The sequence below is a fragment of the Notolepis coatsorum genome, assembly GCF_963971535.1.
Source record: "Notolepis coatsorum genome assembly, chromosome: 6".
Classification (NCBI taxonomy): Eukaryota; Metazoa; Chordata; class Actinopteri; order Aulopiformes; family Paralepididae; genus Notolepis; species Notolepis coatsorum.
Genome location: NC_140170.1, coordinates 152,126,525 through 152,143,999, shown reverse-complemented (window position 1 = coordinate 152,143,999; position 17,475 = coordinate 152,126,525). Strand labels below are relative to the sequence as shown.

The 17,475-nt window shown below is 47.5% G+C and overlaps 1 protein-coding gene across 1 annotated transcript in view; it reads left to right on the top strand.

The window, feature by feature from the left end:
• Positions 1-17,475, top strand: part of fgd5a (FYVE, RhoGEF and PH domain containing 5a) — a 181,556-nt gene that overhangs the window by 120,662 nt on the left and 43,419 nt on the right. The window contains exon 8 of the mRNA XM_084315770.1: positions 1,596-1,664. Within this exon, the coding sequence (XP_084171896.1) occupies positions 1,596-1,664 (69 nt within the window). The remainder of the gene's footprint in view (positions 1-1,595; positions 1,665-17,475) is intronic.

Below are 17,475 nucleotides of genomic sequence, written 5' to 3'. Positions count from 1 at the left end.
TCTGTGTCAATGCCGTGTTCTTGAGAGTGTTCACCATCTATATTTGATGTACTGTTTGGCCAGTAATTAAAGTACATAACTAGCAGTGGTTTAATATATCACAATCTTTAATACAGTCAGGGTTTTGTAACCCCTCAGTTACATTAACGATCAATTAATCGATCAATTGTAACAAAAAATACCAAATGTACCAAACAATAACAAATGTATTTGTTTCCTCAATAAAAAGGTTTATTTCCACAGCAGCGACATATTGCATTCTCGCAACATTGCATGGCATAATGAAACATAGAAATGTAGAGGGCTAGACATATTAAAAGTAAAACACATTTGTATCGACTTTTAGCGGGCGAGCTGCATATGTGGCAAAAAAAGAAAAGTCACTCGCCTCGCCACTTAAAAAAATCAAAAGTCTGTATTTAACAAATTAAAGATTTTTCTAAAGACGGTTTTATATTAACTTAATAAATAAATATATATCCAATAGGCCTAACTAAATAACAGATTGCGCGCATAAAACGCTGAAAACAACCAACTGTACTAACGCAGTCAACAGCGGGACGCCGTCAAACAAGGGCGGGCCATCGGAACGTTAAGAGGTAAAAAGAAGCATGTATTTAACAAACTCAAAAGCATGTATTTAACAAACTCAACAATGTTCTAAACACGGTTTTATATTAACTTAATAAATAAACAAAAACTAAAAATATTCGTATGTCGACGAACATTTCCAATAGGCCCAACTAAATAACAGATAAAACACTGAAAACAACCAACTGTTAACGAAGCAACAATAGTATTTTTAATGAGGCTATTATTATTATTATTATTATTATTATTATTATTATTATTATTATTATTATTATTATTATTATTATTATTATTATTATTATTATTATTATTATTATTATTATTATTATTATTATTATTATTATTATTATTATTATTATTATTATTATTATTATTATTATTATTATTATTATTATTATTATTATTATTATTATTATTATTATTATTATTATTATTATTATTATTATTATTATTATTTTGCAACAAGATAGCCTACATAGAATATAAATAGCCTGTCTCAGACTGACTCACATGCATGGTCCTGATTCCAGCATATTGACACGGTCAGACGGGAGCATGCAGCCTGCATCAGTCCAAAAAACACGGGTATATGGAGGTACCGGCGTGCCAGCTTTGCCAGCCTGGGGAATCTCCCCGTATTGACTTTCCACCAGTCAGTCGGATTTGTATCCAGGGATGGGGAATGGCTTCTTTTAACTGTTACACAAGGTGGTCTGCCATATGCCGACCCAGTGATGGAGCAGCACTGATGGAGCAGCACTGATGGAGCATCACTGATGTACTTGAACTTGAAAGAACTTGAACTTGATGTACAGTAGCAGCACTGATGTACAGTAGCAGCACTGATGGAGCAGCACTGATGTACAGTAGCAGCACTGATGGAGCAGCACTGATGTACAGTAGCAGCACTGATGGAGCAGTACTGATGTACACTAGCAGCACTGATGGAGCAGCACTGATGTACAGTAGCAGCACTGATGTAGATAATGCTCTCTTCTCTTCAGGTGTTTGTCAAAGAGGGAACTCTCATGAAGGTCTCCAGGAAGAGCAGGCAGCCTAGACACCTGTTTTTGGTACGTACTGTATAGACCTCTCCTCTCCTCTCTTCTCCTCTTCTCTCCTCTCCTCAATTCTTCTCACTTCTCCTCTCTTCTCTTCTCCTTTCTTCTCTTCTCCTTTCTTCTCTTCTCCTCTCTTCTTCTCTCCTCTCTTCTCCTCTCTTCTCCTATCTTCTCCTCTCTTCTCCTCACTTCTCGTCTCGTCTCATCTCCTCTCTTCTGTTCTCTTCTCTTCTCCTCTCCACACTTCTTTTCTCTCCTCTCTTCTACTCTTCTCTTCTCTCCTCTCCTCACTTCTCCTCTCCTCTCCTCTCTTCTCCTCTCTTCTCCTTTCTTATCTTATCCTCTCTTCTCCTCTCTTCTCCTATCTTCTTCTCTTCTCACTTCTCCTCACTTCTATTCTATTCTCTTCTCCTCTCTTCTCCTCTCCTCTCCTCTCCTCTCTTCACTTCTCCTCACTTCTCCTCTCTTCTCTTCTCTTCTCCTGTCTATTCCTCTCTTCTCAACATGGTGATAATGTTGATAATATATAGGCCTACTGTGTTTTTTGTTATTGTTTGGTTGCTGTTGTATACTAAACATGTGTTAAACTGGCGTCTTTAAATGTTAATGGTGCTAGAGAAGATGGTAAGAGAGATGCTCTGTGCAGTCTGATCAGGGGCAGGAAGTTAAATGACTTTTCTTCAGGAAACTCACAGTACGGTTGACAATGAATCTGACTGGAAGAGGGAGTGGGGCGGTGGAGCTTTCTTCAGTCATAAGAGCAGTAATAGTGGGGGGGGGGGGGGGGTTGGCATTATTTTTTCTTCAGGTGGGGCAGATGTTCAAACTGTCTGCATATGCTGACGATGTTATGGTTATAATAATAATAATAATAATAATGACTTGGATTTATATAGCGCTCTTCATGAGACCCAGAGCGCTTCACAGAGTCCATTATTCGTTCATACACAGTCATACTGGTGGTGGTAAGCTACAATTGCAGCCAGAGCTGCCCTGAGGCAGACTCACGGAAGCGTGGCGAATAATCAACGCCTACGGCCCCTCCGACCACCACCAACATTCATTCACATGCATACACATTCATACGAGGCAAGTAGGTTAAGTGTCTTGCCCAAGGACACAACGGCAGTGGGATGGACATGGGCTTGAGCGGGATTCGAACCACCAACCCTTGGATCATTGGACAACCCGCTCTACCCCTGAGCCACGCCGTCCCAGCACGACATTAACATTGTACATGAAACTGTGATGGCTTTTAGTACTCTCTCCTCTGCTAGGGTGAATTGGCAGAAGAGTGAGGCCTTAGCAGTGGGTAAAGGGCCAATTGGTGGTCTTGTGCTGCCTGACATGGAAGAGGAGGCCTAAAGTACTTGGGGATGAGGTGTTTTCTTCCAAGAATTGGGACGGATTGATTGATTGAAAACTTTCTGTACATTGGAGGTGGTTGGGTTGGTGGGGTGGGGTGGGAGGGGGGGGGGGGGGGTTGGGTAGGCCGGTGGGGAAAACTGTACATTGGAATATCGACGAAACCATACTTGGTTCTAAGAAGAGGGTCTTGTGTATTCTTGGGTTAGGTCATTTACTGTACATTGGAGGGGGTTGGGTTAGGACATTTACAGGGGCCAGTTTTGAATTCCAGTCTCCCGTAGGTGTTCTTTGAGAGTGGTTTTGAAAGTGGGTAGTGATTCACATTCCTTTACAGCTTTGGGTAGGGCGTTCCCCATTTTGGAGTGGTAGAGCAAGTTGTTTGTTTGTTTATTTACACATATAAAAACAATTACATATATAATACAATACAATCCACAAGGGATGTGTAGGAGAATTGCCTAAAAACCCTATAGGGGCTTGCATGTGGCATTCACCAGGATGCAAAATTACACACACAAGCAGGTCTACATATAGACACCGAAGCAGGCACCCATGCCATACAATTTCGGGTATAGAGAAAACAACTAATGACAGGAAGAATATATAATAAAAACGAAAATACAATAACAAAATACAACAAGCCATCAGACCACAGTTTGTAAAGGGAGCCAATATGGGAAATATTGGTGATCTAGGAGATGAGATTTCAGTGCTCTTTTGAACTTCAGGAAAGAAAATTCCAAAATATGTGGAGGCAAAGAGTTCCACAACTTTGACCCTCGGTAGAGTAAACAAAACTGAGATTGGGAAGTGCGAGAAAGGGGTGGTCTAAGCAAACAGGAACTATGTGTGGGGTAATTATGAAATTGGTGATTGTGGGCAAACATGTCATGAAAAAAGGGGGAAGGGCTCTGTTTAAAGAACTATGCACAAATAAACCAGTCTGAAGATGATTCACTTGATAAACACTGAGTATACCTAACTTATGGAATAGAGGCTGAGAAGAATGACTTCGTTGTACACAGCTGATTATTTTTAGAGCTTGTTTCTGCAGACGGCATATGGGCTCAAGTTTGGTCTGATGAGTACTACCCCAAACTAAATTGCAGTAATTGATATATGGGTAAACCATAGAGTAATATATAACATTGTGGCAACCTCAGTGCTCAGCAAATGACGTGTTTTTCCAAGAATACCAATACTCTTGGCCATTTTTGTGAGGGCTGGGTAGGACTGCATGCTGCCCAACGAGGGGGCGTGCCGAACATTCTTCCTCGCGCACCTGTGAGTGGTTGGTAATCAGCTCCTCGGGAGAGTATTAGTACTGCTGGTTGCCTTCCACTCATTGCCAGGTCATCTTGTTGCCACCATCTACCGCCGCGTCTCTGGGGTGAGACGTCGTGCCACTCTGTACGCTACCACCTATTGCCGTTTCCTGGAGTGGCACATCGTCTTCGCACTCTATACTTTCACGGGAGGATCCCTATGTTCCCACTCCAGATGTCGTGCCATTCTACATTGCTACCATCAACCGCCGCGCTCCTGGTGAGACATCGTCTTTGCTCTCTATAATCCCACGGGAGGATTTCCTATGTTCTCACTGGGAGACGTCGTGCCATCCGTTGCTACCATCTACCGGCGCGTCTCTGGGGTGAGACGTTGTGCCAGCTACTTCCCTACTCCCTCTTCGTGGACCTCGTCCTTGGGGTGAGACCTCGTCATCACTATCTATTGTTCCACGGGAGGATGCCCGTGTTCTCACTCCGTTCCCCTTGGACCCCCTGTTTGCTGCGTTGCCCATCGGCAGCGTTCTGGTCGGGAGGATGCCCGTGTTCTAGAAGATTCCGGTGTACTTTTTGTTTGCCCTTTAAAGGCACAGTGCTGCATTTTTTGTGTTCATGGACTTTAGTGTATTTCACCCTTAAAGGGTCAGTGCCGCTTTTTTGTGTATAAATAAATCATGCCCTTGTTTTGGCGAACTCTGAATACCTGTCTGTGTCGTGCAATTGGGGTCGTATACAATCCTTAACAGTACGACCTGGCCATGTCGACGACCCCAGCCGGCACAGACAGTGTATGAGAGAGCCCCTGCAGCTAACCGGCTTCCACAGCTAGTCCAGCCCCGTCTGCTAGCCTAGCCCCTGCAGCTAACCCCATGTGTTCTCCTACTAGTCCAGCCCTGTCTGCTAGCTTAGCTCCGGCAGCTAGCGCAGCCTCTATGCTGATGTAGCGTTACAGTTAGCATAGGCCCTGTAGCTAGCAATGCCCTGGCAGCTACCCTGTCCCTCTGCTAGCGCCACTTTATGTGTAGCTTCCCCAGCTAGCATGGCCTCCATTTCTGTGTTGTGCAATTGGGGTCGCATACAATCATTAACAATTTTTGTAGTTATGGCTGTGATGTGAGGTTTCCATGATAGGGATTCATCAAGCAGAACACCAAGGAATCATGTAGAACACACCCTAGCTATGGTGATGTCATTGACCACTACTTTAGATGATGTCTTATGCTGCCTGACATGGGAGAGGGGAGGCCTAAAGTACTTGGGGATTTATCTTGGTTATGAGGTGTTTTCTTCCAAGAATTGGGACGGAGTGGTAGAGCAAGTGGAAGGCCGGCTGAAGCGATGGAAATGGATTCTTCCGAAACTGTCGCTGAAAGGTCGGATCCTCATCATTAACAATTTTTTTTTTTTTATCTTTTATTTTATTTATTTTTAAACATGAAACAAAACATCTCACAACACAATAATAATAATAATAATAATAATAATAATAATAATAATAATAATAATAATAATAATAATAATAATAATAATAATAATAATAATAATAATAATAATAATAATAATAATAATAATAATAATAATAATAATAATAATAATAATAATAATAATAATAATAATTGTAACTGAGGGGTACAATTCCCTGACTGTATTACTAGATATGATACTTACTACCACTACCTTTGTACTTAATATTCGGCCACCCAGTACACGGCATAAATATATTATCATGAACACTCTCACGTAGATGAAACGGATCCAACACAAATGTACGAATTAGAAACAGGTCTTTATTGCCTACACAGCGATGGTGTGTAGACTAAACACTTAATCACTTAATTACATTTATGAATTGAAATAGTATGCACTTTTATGGCAAGGAGTATTCGTCGGTATATCAATAGATAATGTCCAATCTCTGAAGGCGCAGGTGGTAAATATACGACCTGGAATAGTTAAGGAATAACAGCAATGATACTTTAATGATTATAGGCTGGATACACTAGAGGGTTAATCCGGTCGCTTGTAAGCCGACAGGAGTAGGAGGGGGGGGGGGGGTAGAATCCAGCTGCCTCGTCCGGCCAAGGGTATCCCAGGAGAACCCACTGTAGTGCCGTTCAATGCGCCGGCGATCCTTGGACCACAGATGAAAGCAGGTGGACTCTTTGTGGGCCGGCTCTCTCCGGTCCACGGGGGAGAGATGTGGAGAGACCTCGTCTTGCAGAGCGTCTCCTCACCTTGCTTCCTCTCCAGGGGGGGGGGGTTCCAACACACGGTAGTGTCGGGGGTCTTTATCCATAGAATAATCAAAGTATCCAAAGCATAATCCGTGCCTGGGAAGGCGGGCTGTCGTCGGTAGAATAATCCGGTATACAGGTCCACTCGCTCGTCGGCTCTGGGGCTCCTCGGGTGCAGCTTCACATAGGGTCAACCACCCTGGGTAAGCAGCCAGTTCTCTGCCCGAAACGATGGGGTACTGACTACGGTAGTATTCTCACCGCACGAAGCACTATATATTAACAGACTATTATTAGCTTAATAGACTACGTCCAACTCGACGATATAGTGCCAAATATGACTATTCAAATATTAATATACACGATGTCTCAATACCGATGGTAGGCGAACTTGGCCTTACTCCCACACGTGGCATCGCGGGGAGGCTTTACGTCTGTGACTCTATTGGAGGGTAAGAAACTGGACTGAAAAGAAAGTCCTACTTTAGTAGCGCAGTATATATACGCACTATGAACAAATAGTCCCATTAGTGGTGCGGTAGCCAAATTCCTACACGGAACTAGGACTTGTTCGTACATGTCGAGCGGTACGTTTGAACTGGGTCTGAGGGGTATGGCAGCCTGGCACCAAGGTCTCGACCAATAGTAGAATGGAGACTATTATGGGATGTTCAGTAGGCTAGAATGGATATTCAATGCATATTGTACAAGGAATATACAAGGGATATCAGGGAATATTAGAGAATATACAAATACAATTAAATATATATATATAAATAAATATATATATTCGGTTTAATCTGGCCCTTCACAACAGCCACCCCCTGAATAGGTCCCGGACCTAATCAGTTAAACGGAGACAGATTAATCGCGTTGTCTATTTACACATAAGGGTTTGCTGTAGGGGTCAGTCAACTTCACAAAGTCATAGGGTTGTAGGGTCATGGTCATCATCGATTGTGTCTGGGAGTCGAGGCAGTTCTATGAGCCTTGCCACGGGACGGGTGTAAGTGCGACCCTGGACGAGCACTTCAGCTGCTCGGACCTTGCCGTCGGCACCGGTGATCACTTTGCTTACGCGGCCGGCCGGCCACATAGCTCTGGGCAGTGATTGATCAATAATCATGACGACTGTTCCTTCTGTCAAATTGTCTCTCTCCTTTACCCACTTCTGGCGGGTCTGTAGAGACGGTAGGTAGTGCAGTAGGAAACTGTTCCAAAACTTGTCGGCTAATACTTGGCTGTACCTCCACATTCGTCGGCCGTTCGCTTCTTCAGGCCGGTACATTGTCTGGGGTAATGTGGGATCTAGCCGCCCCATCAGGAGTGTGTTGGGGGTAACTGGGTCGATATCCGCCACATCACTGGAGACATATCCGAGGGGCTTCGAGTTAAGTACTCCCTCAATCTCCGTGAGGACTGTCTCTGCTCCTGCGTGATGTACATCCTCATCGTATTTCTTTATAATCAGCTCTGTGACCTTGTGTCGGCTGTTCAATACGATCGGTATTTAATGTCATCCGGTAGATTGGGGGCTCTGCGTAGGCGACCACCCACTCTGATGAGGGTATGAGCGTCGCTCTCGGGGGCCAGGTGAATTAATCTGCTGTCGGATGGGACGGGCTTTCCTCCCTGTAGACAGGCCAATTCATCGGGGAACGAGTCTCTCTGGGCTCGCTGCAGTAGAAGCAATTCTGCTTCCTCGTAGTTAGCTGCTGACATATCAGCGGGGGACTTGCACTCCGGGTGGTACCGCAGGAATGTTCTTTGTTGTGCACTCTCTATGGACGTGCAATCGTTTATGTTAGGGTCGGTGGAGGCTACGGTGCTCAATCCACAGAACACAGACTTCTTAATTTCCACCTCCTCTGGACTTGCTTCCCTCGGGATAGGCTTGGGCCACTGTCCTTCCGGGAGTCTTAGGAATGCGGGGCCGTCACTGTAGACATTGCGACGGGTGAGGTCATCCAGGGGCATCCCCCGGGTGATGACGTCAGCTGGGTTCTGTTTTGTATCAACGTAGCGCCACTCTGTTTCTCCGGTTAACTCTTCGGTTAAGTCTTGAATCTCGGTGACTCTGACTCCCACGAAGACTTTGTACTTGCATGAGTCCGATTTGATCCAGGCGAGTACCGTCGTGGAATCTGACCACAGGATTGTTCTAGACACCGGTATGGTGAGCTCACGTTGGATGAGCGTGGCTAGGTGCGCTCCGGCTAGGGCTGCGCAGAGCTCTAGACGTGGGATAGACTGTTGCTTGCGTGGGGCTACTCTCGAGCGGGCGAGGACAAATGCTGTGTAGATCTCTCCCCCTTGGTCTTGGGCCCGCAAGTAGGCTACTGATCCGTATGCGACCTCTGAGGCGTCACTGAAGACGTGCAAGTCCATTTTACATGTCTCTGGCCTCACCGTGGGTGGGAAGTAGCTTCGGCGCATATTAACGCCTGGGAGTGAGTGGAGCTCCATCTCCCACTCTCTCCAGGTGGATGCAAGGTGTGCGGGAATGGGGTCGTCCCAGCCCTGGTCCTTGTCCCACAATGCTCGTACAATCATTTTTGCCCTGGTGGTGTACGGTAGAATACATCCTAGCGGGTCATATTGTCGGGCGAGTGTTGTGTACACACTCCGTCTGGTGGTCGGCGCCGCCGCCGGCCTTCCCTGCTCCGTAGTCAGGGGCTTGTGTCTGTAGTGAAGCGAATCTGTTTTGAATCGCCACACCAATCCCAGGGTCATCTCCTGGGCTTCTCCCGGGATTGTAGCCATCCAGGTCTCGCTGCTGGCTGCCTTGTCCTCGGAGGAGAGGCTGCGCAGTACTTGCGGATCGCTGCTGGCCCACTGCCTGAGATCAAAGCCGCCTTTGATCAATGAGGCGCGGAGTTTAATCAGGAGAGCCTCGGCTTCTTCCTGGGTTGAAAGGCTTTGTAGACAGTTGTCTACGTAGAAGCTGTTCTTTACGCTGTGTCGGACCTCTTCGTCCGCTGCTGGGTCCTCTGCTACATGTTTCTGTAGTGCAAATGTCGCACAGCAGGGGCTGCACGTCGTTCCGAAGGGGAGGACTTCCCATTGGTAGATGGCTGGGTGCTCATCTCCTGGCTTCTCTCTCCATAGGAACCGTAACAGGGGCTTGTCCGCCTCTACTAATCTCACCTGCAGGAACATTCCTTTAATGTCCCCGCTGATGGCCACCTTTTCCTGGCGGAAGCGGAGTAGAACGCCGAGTAGGGAGGGGCCGAGTGTGGGACCGGGCAGTAACTCTTTATTCAGATTTTGGGATCCGATCTGGTAGCTGCAGTTAAATACTATGCGGTCTTTACCGTTGTGATGGACCTTGTGGTGGGGCACGTACCACGATTCAGTGGTCTGGTCAGCCTCTTTAATGTCCATCTTTGTGACGTGTCCCGCTGTGATGAGCTTCTCAATCTCAGCGCGGTATACACTCTCTTGGGCGGGGTTCTTGGCTAAGCGCCGCTCCGTGTTCAGCAGGTACCGTTCTATGGCGTCTGTCTTGGCGTGGAAAGTAGGCATTCCTTCTCGCCGCAGGAGTGGCGTGGCGTATCTCAACACGCCGTTGACCGGGACTCTCTTGGTCCCTGTCTCGAGGAGGTGAATGGCGTAAATGTCATCTTTAGAGCGAATGTCTTTCTTTCCATTCTTAAAGGGCATTTGTTCCAAGCTCCATAGCCACTCTACGTGTTGCAGGAGTGCGGTTTCTCCCTCTGTGACTCGGGAGTGGAGACATCTAGTGGCTGTACTTCGGTTGAGAGATTTGGCGAGCGGGCCTTGGAGAGTCCATCCCAAACGGGTCTCGACTGCTGCAGGACAGCCTCGGGGTCCGGTATGAACCCGGTCTATCGGGACAATGAGGTCTGCATGGTCGGAGCCTATCAACAGGGTCGGCATAGCATTGTCTATGAGCGGGATCGGTAACTTGCGCAGATGTGCATATTTCTCCATCAGCTTGGCGACGGGGTATGTGTACCGCGACAGTCCTATTTCTTGGCTGGTGAAAGCGTCTGCAATCTGGTACCGTCGCTCAGGCTGGCCGCTTGCTGCGATAGAGAATGAGACATTCTCGCCCTTTATCGTCTTCAAATCTCGTCTTATTGTCCGAATTGTCATTTGGGTTTCGCTTCCCCGCAGCCCTAGCTGGGCCGCAGCGGAGGCGAGCAGCAGGGTCTTCTCTGACCCGTCATCGAGGACGGCGTAAGTGTCCAGGACTTTATTCTGGTAGCTTAGTGTCACACGCACTACTTTTAGGAGTACTCGGGCTCCACTGCTGCTGGCGGGATCGATGTACATGACGCTCGCTTTGCGGCTGGATGGTGCAGGTGAAGGGCGCCGTCTGTTACTGTCGTGAAGTATGTCCAGATGGGCTCCATCGCACTTGGTGCACCTTTTCTTTAAGCGGCATTCGGCTGCCATGTGTGAGCGCGCACAGCGAAAACAGCGCTTGTTGGACTTTATCCATTGACCTGCTTCCTCCGCGTTCAGCTTGGGGAAGGAGTCACATTGCGCTAGCCAGTGTTCTTTCTCACAGTAGGGGCACACTATCTTCCACTTCTCTGTTCTGGAGGGGGTACTGTGGCTCTTGCTGCTCGGTACTGACTCCGATTGGTGCATCACAGTCACCGATCTTCTTCCATCATTTAGTCGTCTGGTTCCTTCTCTGGAGCCAGGGGTGCTCCGTCCGAATGTATCTAGCCGTAGGCTGCTGACTTCTCTCGCCAGGAAGTCTGCTAGATCGAGGAGGTTCGGGTCGGGGCCATTCGGGTCTCTGTGGTCCCTCTGCCGCCTAAAGCGCTCCTGACGAGCGGGCGGCAGCTTCTCCAGGATCCTTTCCACATTTGAGTTGGCGTAAAGTTCATACTTCCCCTTCTCTCTTTGCGCTCCCAACATCCCTACCAGGGACTGCACTCTGATGGACAGGTCGTCCAGTGCTCGATTGTCTATTGCTGGGGGTAAGCGGTCGATGTGTCGGATCTCCTGGATCACGTAATCCCATATGCGCCCATACCTCTGGTCCAATGCTACCAGCGCTGCTGTGTATGGGGTGGTGGAAGTCGCGTAGGTGAGCGCTATATTATGTGCGCGGGGCACCTTTAAGTGCTGCAGTAGGATGGCGTATTTGTGGCGTTCATCCAATACATCCACCAACATGGTCTCCAGACACATGCGGAGTTCTGTATACTGGGCCCGGTTCTCTTGGGTGAAGTCGGGTACCATAGGCGTGCCAATGTATGACGCTGACTGTGGATACATCGGCGAGCGTTGGGGGAGAGGCCTCCTAGGCGAGTCTCCTCCCGCTCCTTGGTATGGGCTGGTACCGGCAGTGTACCATGGCCCGCTTGTCCAGGTGCTGTTCCTCGGTGCGGGTTGTGCGTCGTGCTCACCCGTGTATAGAGTCGGGGGTCTGTAGCGCAGCTCCGCGGGAGTATAGCCTGGGCTGTACCGGACCTCCTGGTCCGGTAGAGTACTGTGCTGTCTTCGGGCGCGGTTCTCCTCCTCTTCCTCTTCGTCTTCAGTTAGGTCATCCAGTGCTTGTAGTCTCTGGTTTAGCCTCTCCACAGGATATGCTGCTCCTTCCCGGTTGCTAGGTCTCGCTTGGACCGGTGGGGGGAGGTGGTCTGTGGGGGGTATAGACCTCGTCTGTTGGTCAAGTTCAGGGTTGTTTACTCGGCTAGGGGATGCCGCCCTGGAGGTGTGTCTAGACGAGTTCCTGGAGCCTCTGGCGGAGGGAGAGGGTGTTGTCCGTCTGATCAGCTGTTCTATTAGTTGCGACTGCTGTCTGTCGCGCGCTGCGTCCCGTTGAGCACCGGCTCGTTCTCGGGCCACATTCTCTTCCATCTGAATGCGTCTTATTTCTAGACGTATCTGCTCGTGTTCGCTTCGCTGCTGGATCTGCAGTCGGTCGCGTTCAGCAGCGGCGTTCAGGCTGATGAGGAAGGCCTGCTGTAGGGTCCTCTCTGCCTCGCTGGGAGAAGGCGGTTGTATAGGGGAGCCTTCCCTCGGGGTACTCCTTGCGGAGCCTTGGAGTTCTATCTCCACGGTGCTCTCCCCGTCTTCTTCCGTGCCGAGTTCTCTCTCGGTAGCGTTGTATTCCTCCCGGGACTCATCGGGGACTACTTCTTCAGTACTGACGGGGTGTGAAGTCATGTCTGGTTCCCACTGGTCCCCACCGTGAACTTGGTCAGTTACATTAGAGCCCGTAGGGGCCTCTATGGTCGGGGTAGTCTGGGCGTTGGGGTTAGACATACTTTTACTTTCTAGTTTTACCGCGTTTACTGTTAGTAGAAGACTAGGTTGTTGACTGACAGCGTAAGCCTCTAAGTACTGAGGGAGCCGTCGTTCGCGCTGCGGGCGTTGGTTAGGAGGATCGTTTCGTGGAGTGTTCATCATAGGCCATTTCAATATTAATAACACTATATTAATATTACACTAATTACCCTCCGGCTCGAAGGACCAATTGTAACTGAGGGGTACAATTCCCTGACTGTATTACTAGATATGATACTTACTACCACTACCTTTGTACTTAATATTCGGCCACCCAGTACACGGCATAAATATATTATCATGAACACTCTCACGTAGATGAAACGGATCCAACACAAATGTACGAATTAGAAACAGGTCTTTATTGCCTACACAGCGATGGTGTGTAGACTAAACACTTAATCACTTAATTACATTTATGAATTGAAATAGTATGCACTTTTATGGCAAGGAGTATTCGTCGGTATATCAATAGATAATGTCCAATCTCTGAAGGCGCAGGTGGTAAATATACGACCTGGAATAGTTAAGGAATAACAGCAATGATACTTTAATGATTATAGGCTGGATACACTAGAGGGGGTTAATCCGGTCGCTTGTAAGCCGACAGGAGTAGGAGGGGGGGGGGGGGTAGAATCCAGCTGCCTCGTCCGGCCAAGGGTATCCCAGGAGAACCCACTGTAGTGCCGTTCAATGCGCCGGCGATCCTTGGACCACAGATGAAAGCAGGTGGACTCTTTGTGGGCCGGCTCTCTCCGGTCCACGGGGGAGAGATGTGGAGAGACCTCGTCTTGCAGAGCGTCTCCTCACCTTGCTTCCTCTCCAGGGGGGGGGGGGTTCCAACACACGGTAGTGTCGGGGGTCTTTATCCATAGAATAATCAAAGTATCCAAAGCATAATCCGTGCCTGGGAAGGCGGGCTGTCGTCGGTAGAATAATCCGGTATACAGGTCCACTCGCTCGTCGGCTCTGGGGCTCCTCGGGTGCAGCTTCACATAGGGTCAACCACCCTGGGTAAGCAGCCAGTTCTCTGCCCGAAACGATGGGGTACTGACTACGGTAGTATTCTCACCGCACGAAGCACTATATATTAACAGACTATTATTAGCTTAATAGACTACGTCCAACTCGACGATATAGTGCCAAATATGACTATTCAAATATTAATATACACGATGTCTCAATACCGATGGTAGGCGAACTTGGCCTTACTCCCACACGTGGCATCGCGGGGAGGCTTTACGTCTGTGACTCTATTGGAGGGTAAGAAACTGGACTGAAAAGAAAGTCCTACTTTAGTAGCGCAGTATATATACGCACTATGAACAAATAGTCCCATTAGTGGTGCGGTAGCCAAATTCCTACGCGGAACTAGGACTTGTTCGTACATGTCGAGCGGTACGTTTGAACTGGGTCTGAGGGGTATGGCAGCCTGGCACCAAGGTCTCGACCAATAGTAGAATGGAGACTATTATGGGATGTTCAGTAGGCTAGAATGGATATTCAATGCATATTGTACAAGGAATATACAAGGGATATCAGGGAATATTAGAGAATATACAAATACAATTAAATATATATATATAAATAAATATATATATTCGGTTTAATCTGGCCCTTCACAACAATAATAATAATAATACATAAAAAGACATCCCAAAACATTAACTTAACACAACAATGACTAGACAATAAATGAGACAAACCGTACAGTTAACATCCCAAGCCCCCTCCATCACCACCCACCGTAGCCACGATCCCCAACCCTCGAGGGCCCCGAGTCCGGCACCCCAGCGAGTCAAAGCATCATGCTCTTTAACACCACGACTCGCCGAGGCCCCGAACCAAGGGCCCCCCCCCCCACCCCGAGCCCGTGACCCTCCGACACAACCAAAGGGGCCCAGAACACATACATAACCAGTTATAGAAGACACATTTTTTTTACAAATAGACTATACACATGGATTCTCACACGCTCTCCCCCCCCCCCCCCCCCCCCCATCCCCGCTCACCCCAGGACCTCAACGTGAGCCACATCCCCAATGCACTATTTAGTAATAAAAAAAATCCAAATTTATATGCGTTCTTTTATCTTTGCAACCGCTGCTAACCAGATCGCGATATTCTACTCATTAACCCCTATAACCCGTGCAGTGGATATCTCCAGATAAATCACATCAAGATAAGTGAGAATCCATACCTTCGGGCATAATTTATCTGGGTGTATCCATCTTGAGGCAATACATTTTTTGGCTGCTGTGAGGCCGGCTAGAATGAGTCTCTTCACATGTATAGAGGTCGGTAATTGAGAAACATCATTCAATAACAATACAGAAGGCAGAACAGGTATGGTCAGAGAGAAAATATCTGATAGCTGGGAGGTAACATTTTCCCAAAAGAGCTCAACAGGAGGACATTCCCAGTACATATGCATAAATGTTCCGGTGGCACCGTTTGGATATAAGGTACATCGAGAGTCAGGTCTGAGACCCATTAGATTCAATCGTCTAGGGGTCAAATAAGTCCTATGAACAAAATGTAGATGAATCTGTTGGTGATCTGGGTTGCGAGGGGACAGCCGAACATTTTCCCAGACTGCATCCCAATCAAAATCTACATCCAACTCCGGGACATCCTTTCTCCAAATTTTATCCAGGGGGAGGTCCTTATACGATGACATAAGTGAATGGCGATAAAAGTCAGAAACGAAGCCTCTCGATGTCTCTTTGTCATAAAATAATTTGTAAAAACGGTGACGCTCTAGTGGAACGTCCTATGGAACGCCATGAGCCCTCAGAGCTGCTCTTATTTGTAAATAAAAGAAAAAGGAGGTTCCGGGGAGATCATATCCATTGGATAGATCTTGGAAAGAACGGAGACCAGGGTTATCATCATTAACAATCTTGTGTCCTCCATGCTGTGGCATCAGCTGGCGTGCACAGACCCACCGCTGAACCTGCTGTCTAAGGTGCAGGCTTTGATGGTGGACTTCTTCTGGGACCGGTTGCACTGGGTCCCACAGAGTGTCCTCTTCCTGCCCAAGGAGGAAGGGGGACAGGGGCTTGTTCACCTGGCAAGTAGGGGAGCTGCTTTCAGACTCCAGAGACTCCTGACAGGACTGGCTGATCTGGTCTGGAGACCTGTGGCCCGAGCCATACTGGAGCGGTGTGGTTGTTGTGCTGTGTTGTTGTGCTGTGTTGTTGGTGTAGATAAAAGGCGATATTATTTAAATGTACAGTATGGTTAATAACACGTACGTTATGGCCCGTTTCACAGGTGTATTCAATCGCTTGCCTGTAGCGCATATATATAAATTTGTTTAGAAGCCTATTTCGCGAATGTTAGAATGTGTTTTTTGTCCATTTTCGTCGAGATGTACTCCGTGGATGACATGATAACATCACGTTACTGTTTACACAATGTCTTGTGGTCTGTAACTTGGCAACAAGGAGAGCTGCTATTGGTCGAGCGCAAGATACGTGACAGAACTCGCACCAATTACATCAAATAAAACTCTGTGGTGACCAAGTATCCGTTCACGAGGAAAGATCTAGTCCCGACTTTAAAATTATGATTGCGCAAAACTAGTTTGTCAATGGAGAACTTTTTGTTCCTAAATCTACACCAATATATCTTTCACTCAGAGTGAAAATTGTGTAGTCCGCCGAGGTGGAAACGGGATGAAACGATACAGCCTTCACCTTACGGCCTATTATGGATTTAAAGGAATGTACAATGAAAAACCCCGCCCGGTTCTACAAGGGAATGTTACCAGTATGGGGCTTGTTTTCGAGAGAGAGTCTGAAGAAGGATGACTCTTTGTACTGGCTTCTGAGGGAGCCGGTGGTTCATGGGACTCGTTTTCAGGGTGGGGCCGAGCCATATCTGAAGCAAAGGCTGTGTGAGGCAAGAATTTTCACGCTGGGCCGTGTGCTGGAGGTATGCGGTCCCCTTCTTGATAATGCTGCAGGTCTGGCCTCACAGCTGGGCACAAGGTCTGTCAGGGTGATGGGCCGCCTACTGGGAGGCTGGAAACAGCAACTGACTAAAGATGAACTGGAACTGTGTGTTGATTATTGTAATGGTCAGTTACTGTTGAAAATGATCCTTTCCCTGATGTGAAGCGTAGTCTTGTCTTTAAATGTGATGGTTGTCTGTTAGCGGTGAGCAGTGCCGCTGATTGCAGGCTGAGCACCATGGTGGGTAACGTGATGTATTACCTGTGTGTTGAACCAAAACAGGCTGAAGGATAGGGTTGACACTCCATGGAGAGCTCATCTGGGCCTGCAAGAGGCTCAGAGGCCTGAGTGGAGAGCACTGTACAAACCACCGTTAACAAAAAGAGTAGGGGATTTACAGTACAGTGGAGAATTTTACATGGTGCCGTTGCTGTTGTTGCTTTTGTCTCTGTGATCAATTCTGATGTTGAAGACACCTGTCCTTTCTGCACAGAGAGGTAAACAGTTTTTCATTGTTTTTCAGAGTGTGGCAGGCTCTTGCTTTTTTTTCAGTTCCTGACCCGCATGTTTGAGATGTTTGATGAGCATCTTACTCCACAGATGTTTATTTTGGGGTACAGGCACAGCAGGAAGAGGAGAGTAAAGTGTCAGCTCTTCAATTTCCTGCTGGGTCAGGCAAAAATGGCCATTTATCTAAGCAGGA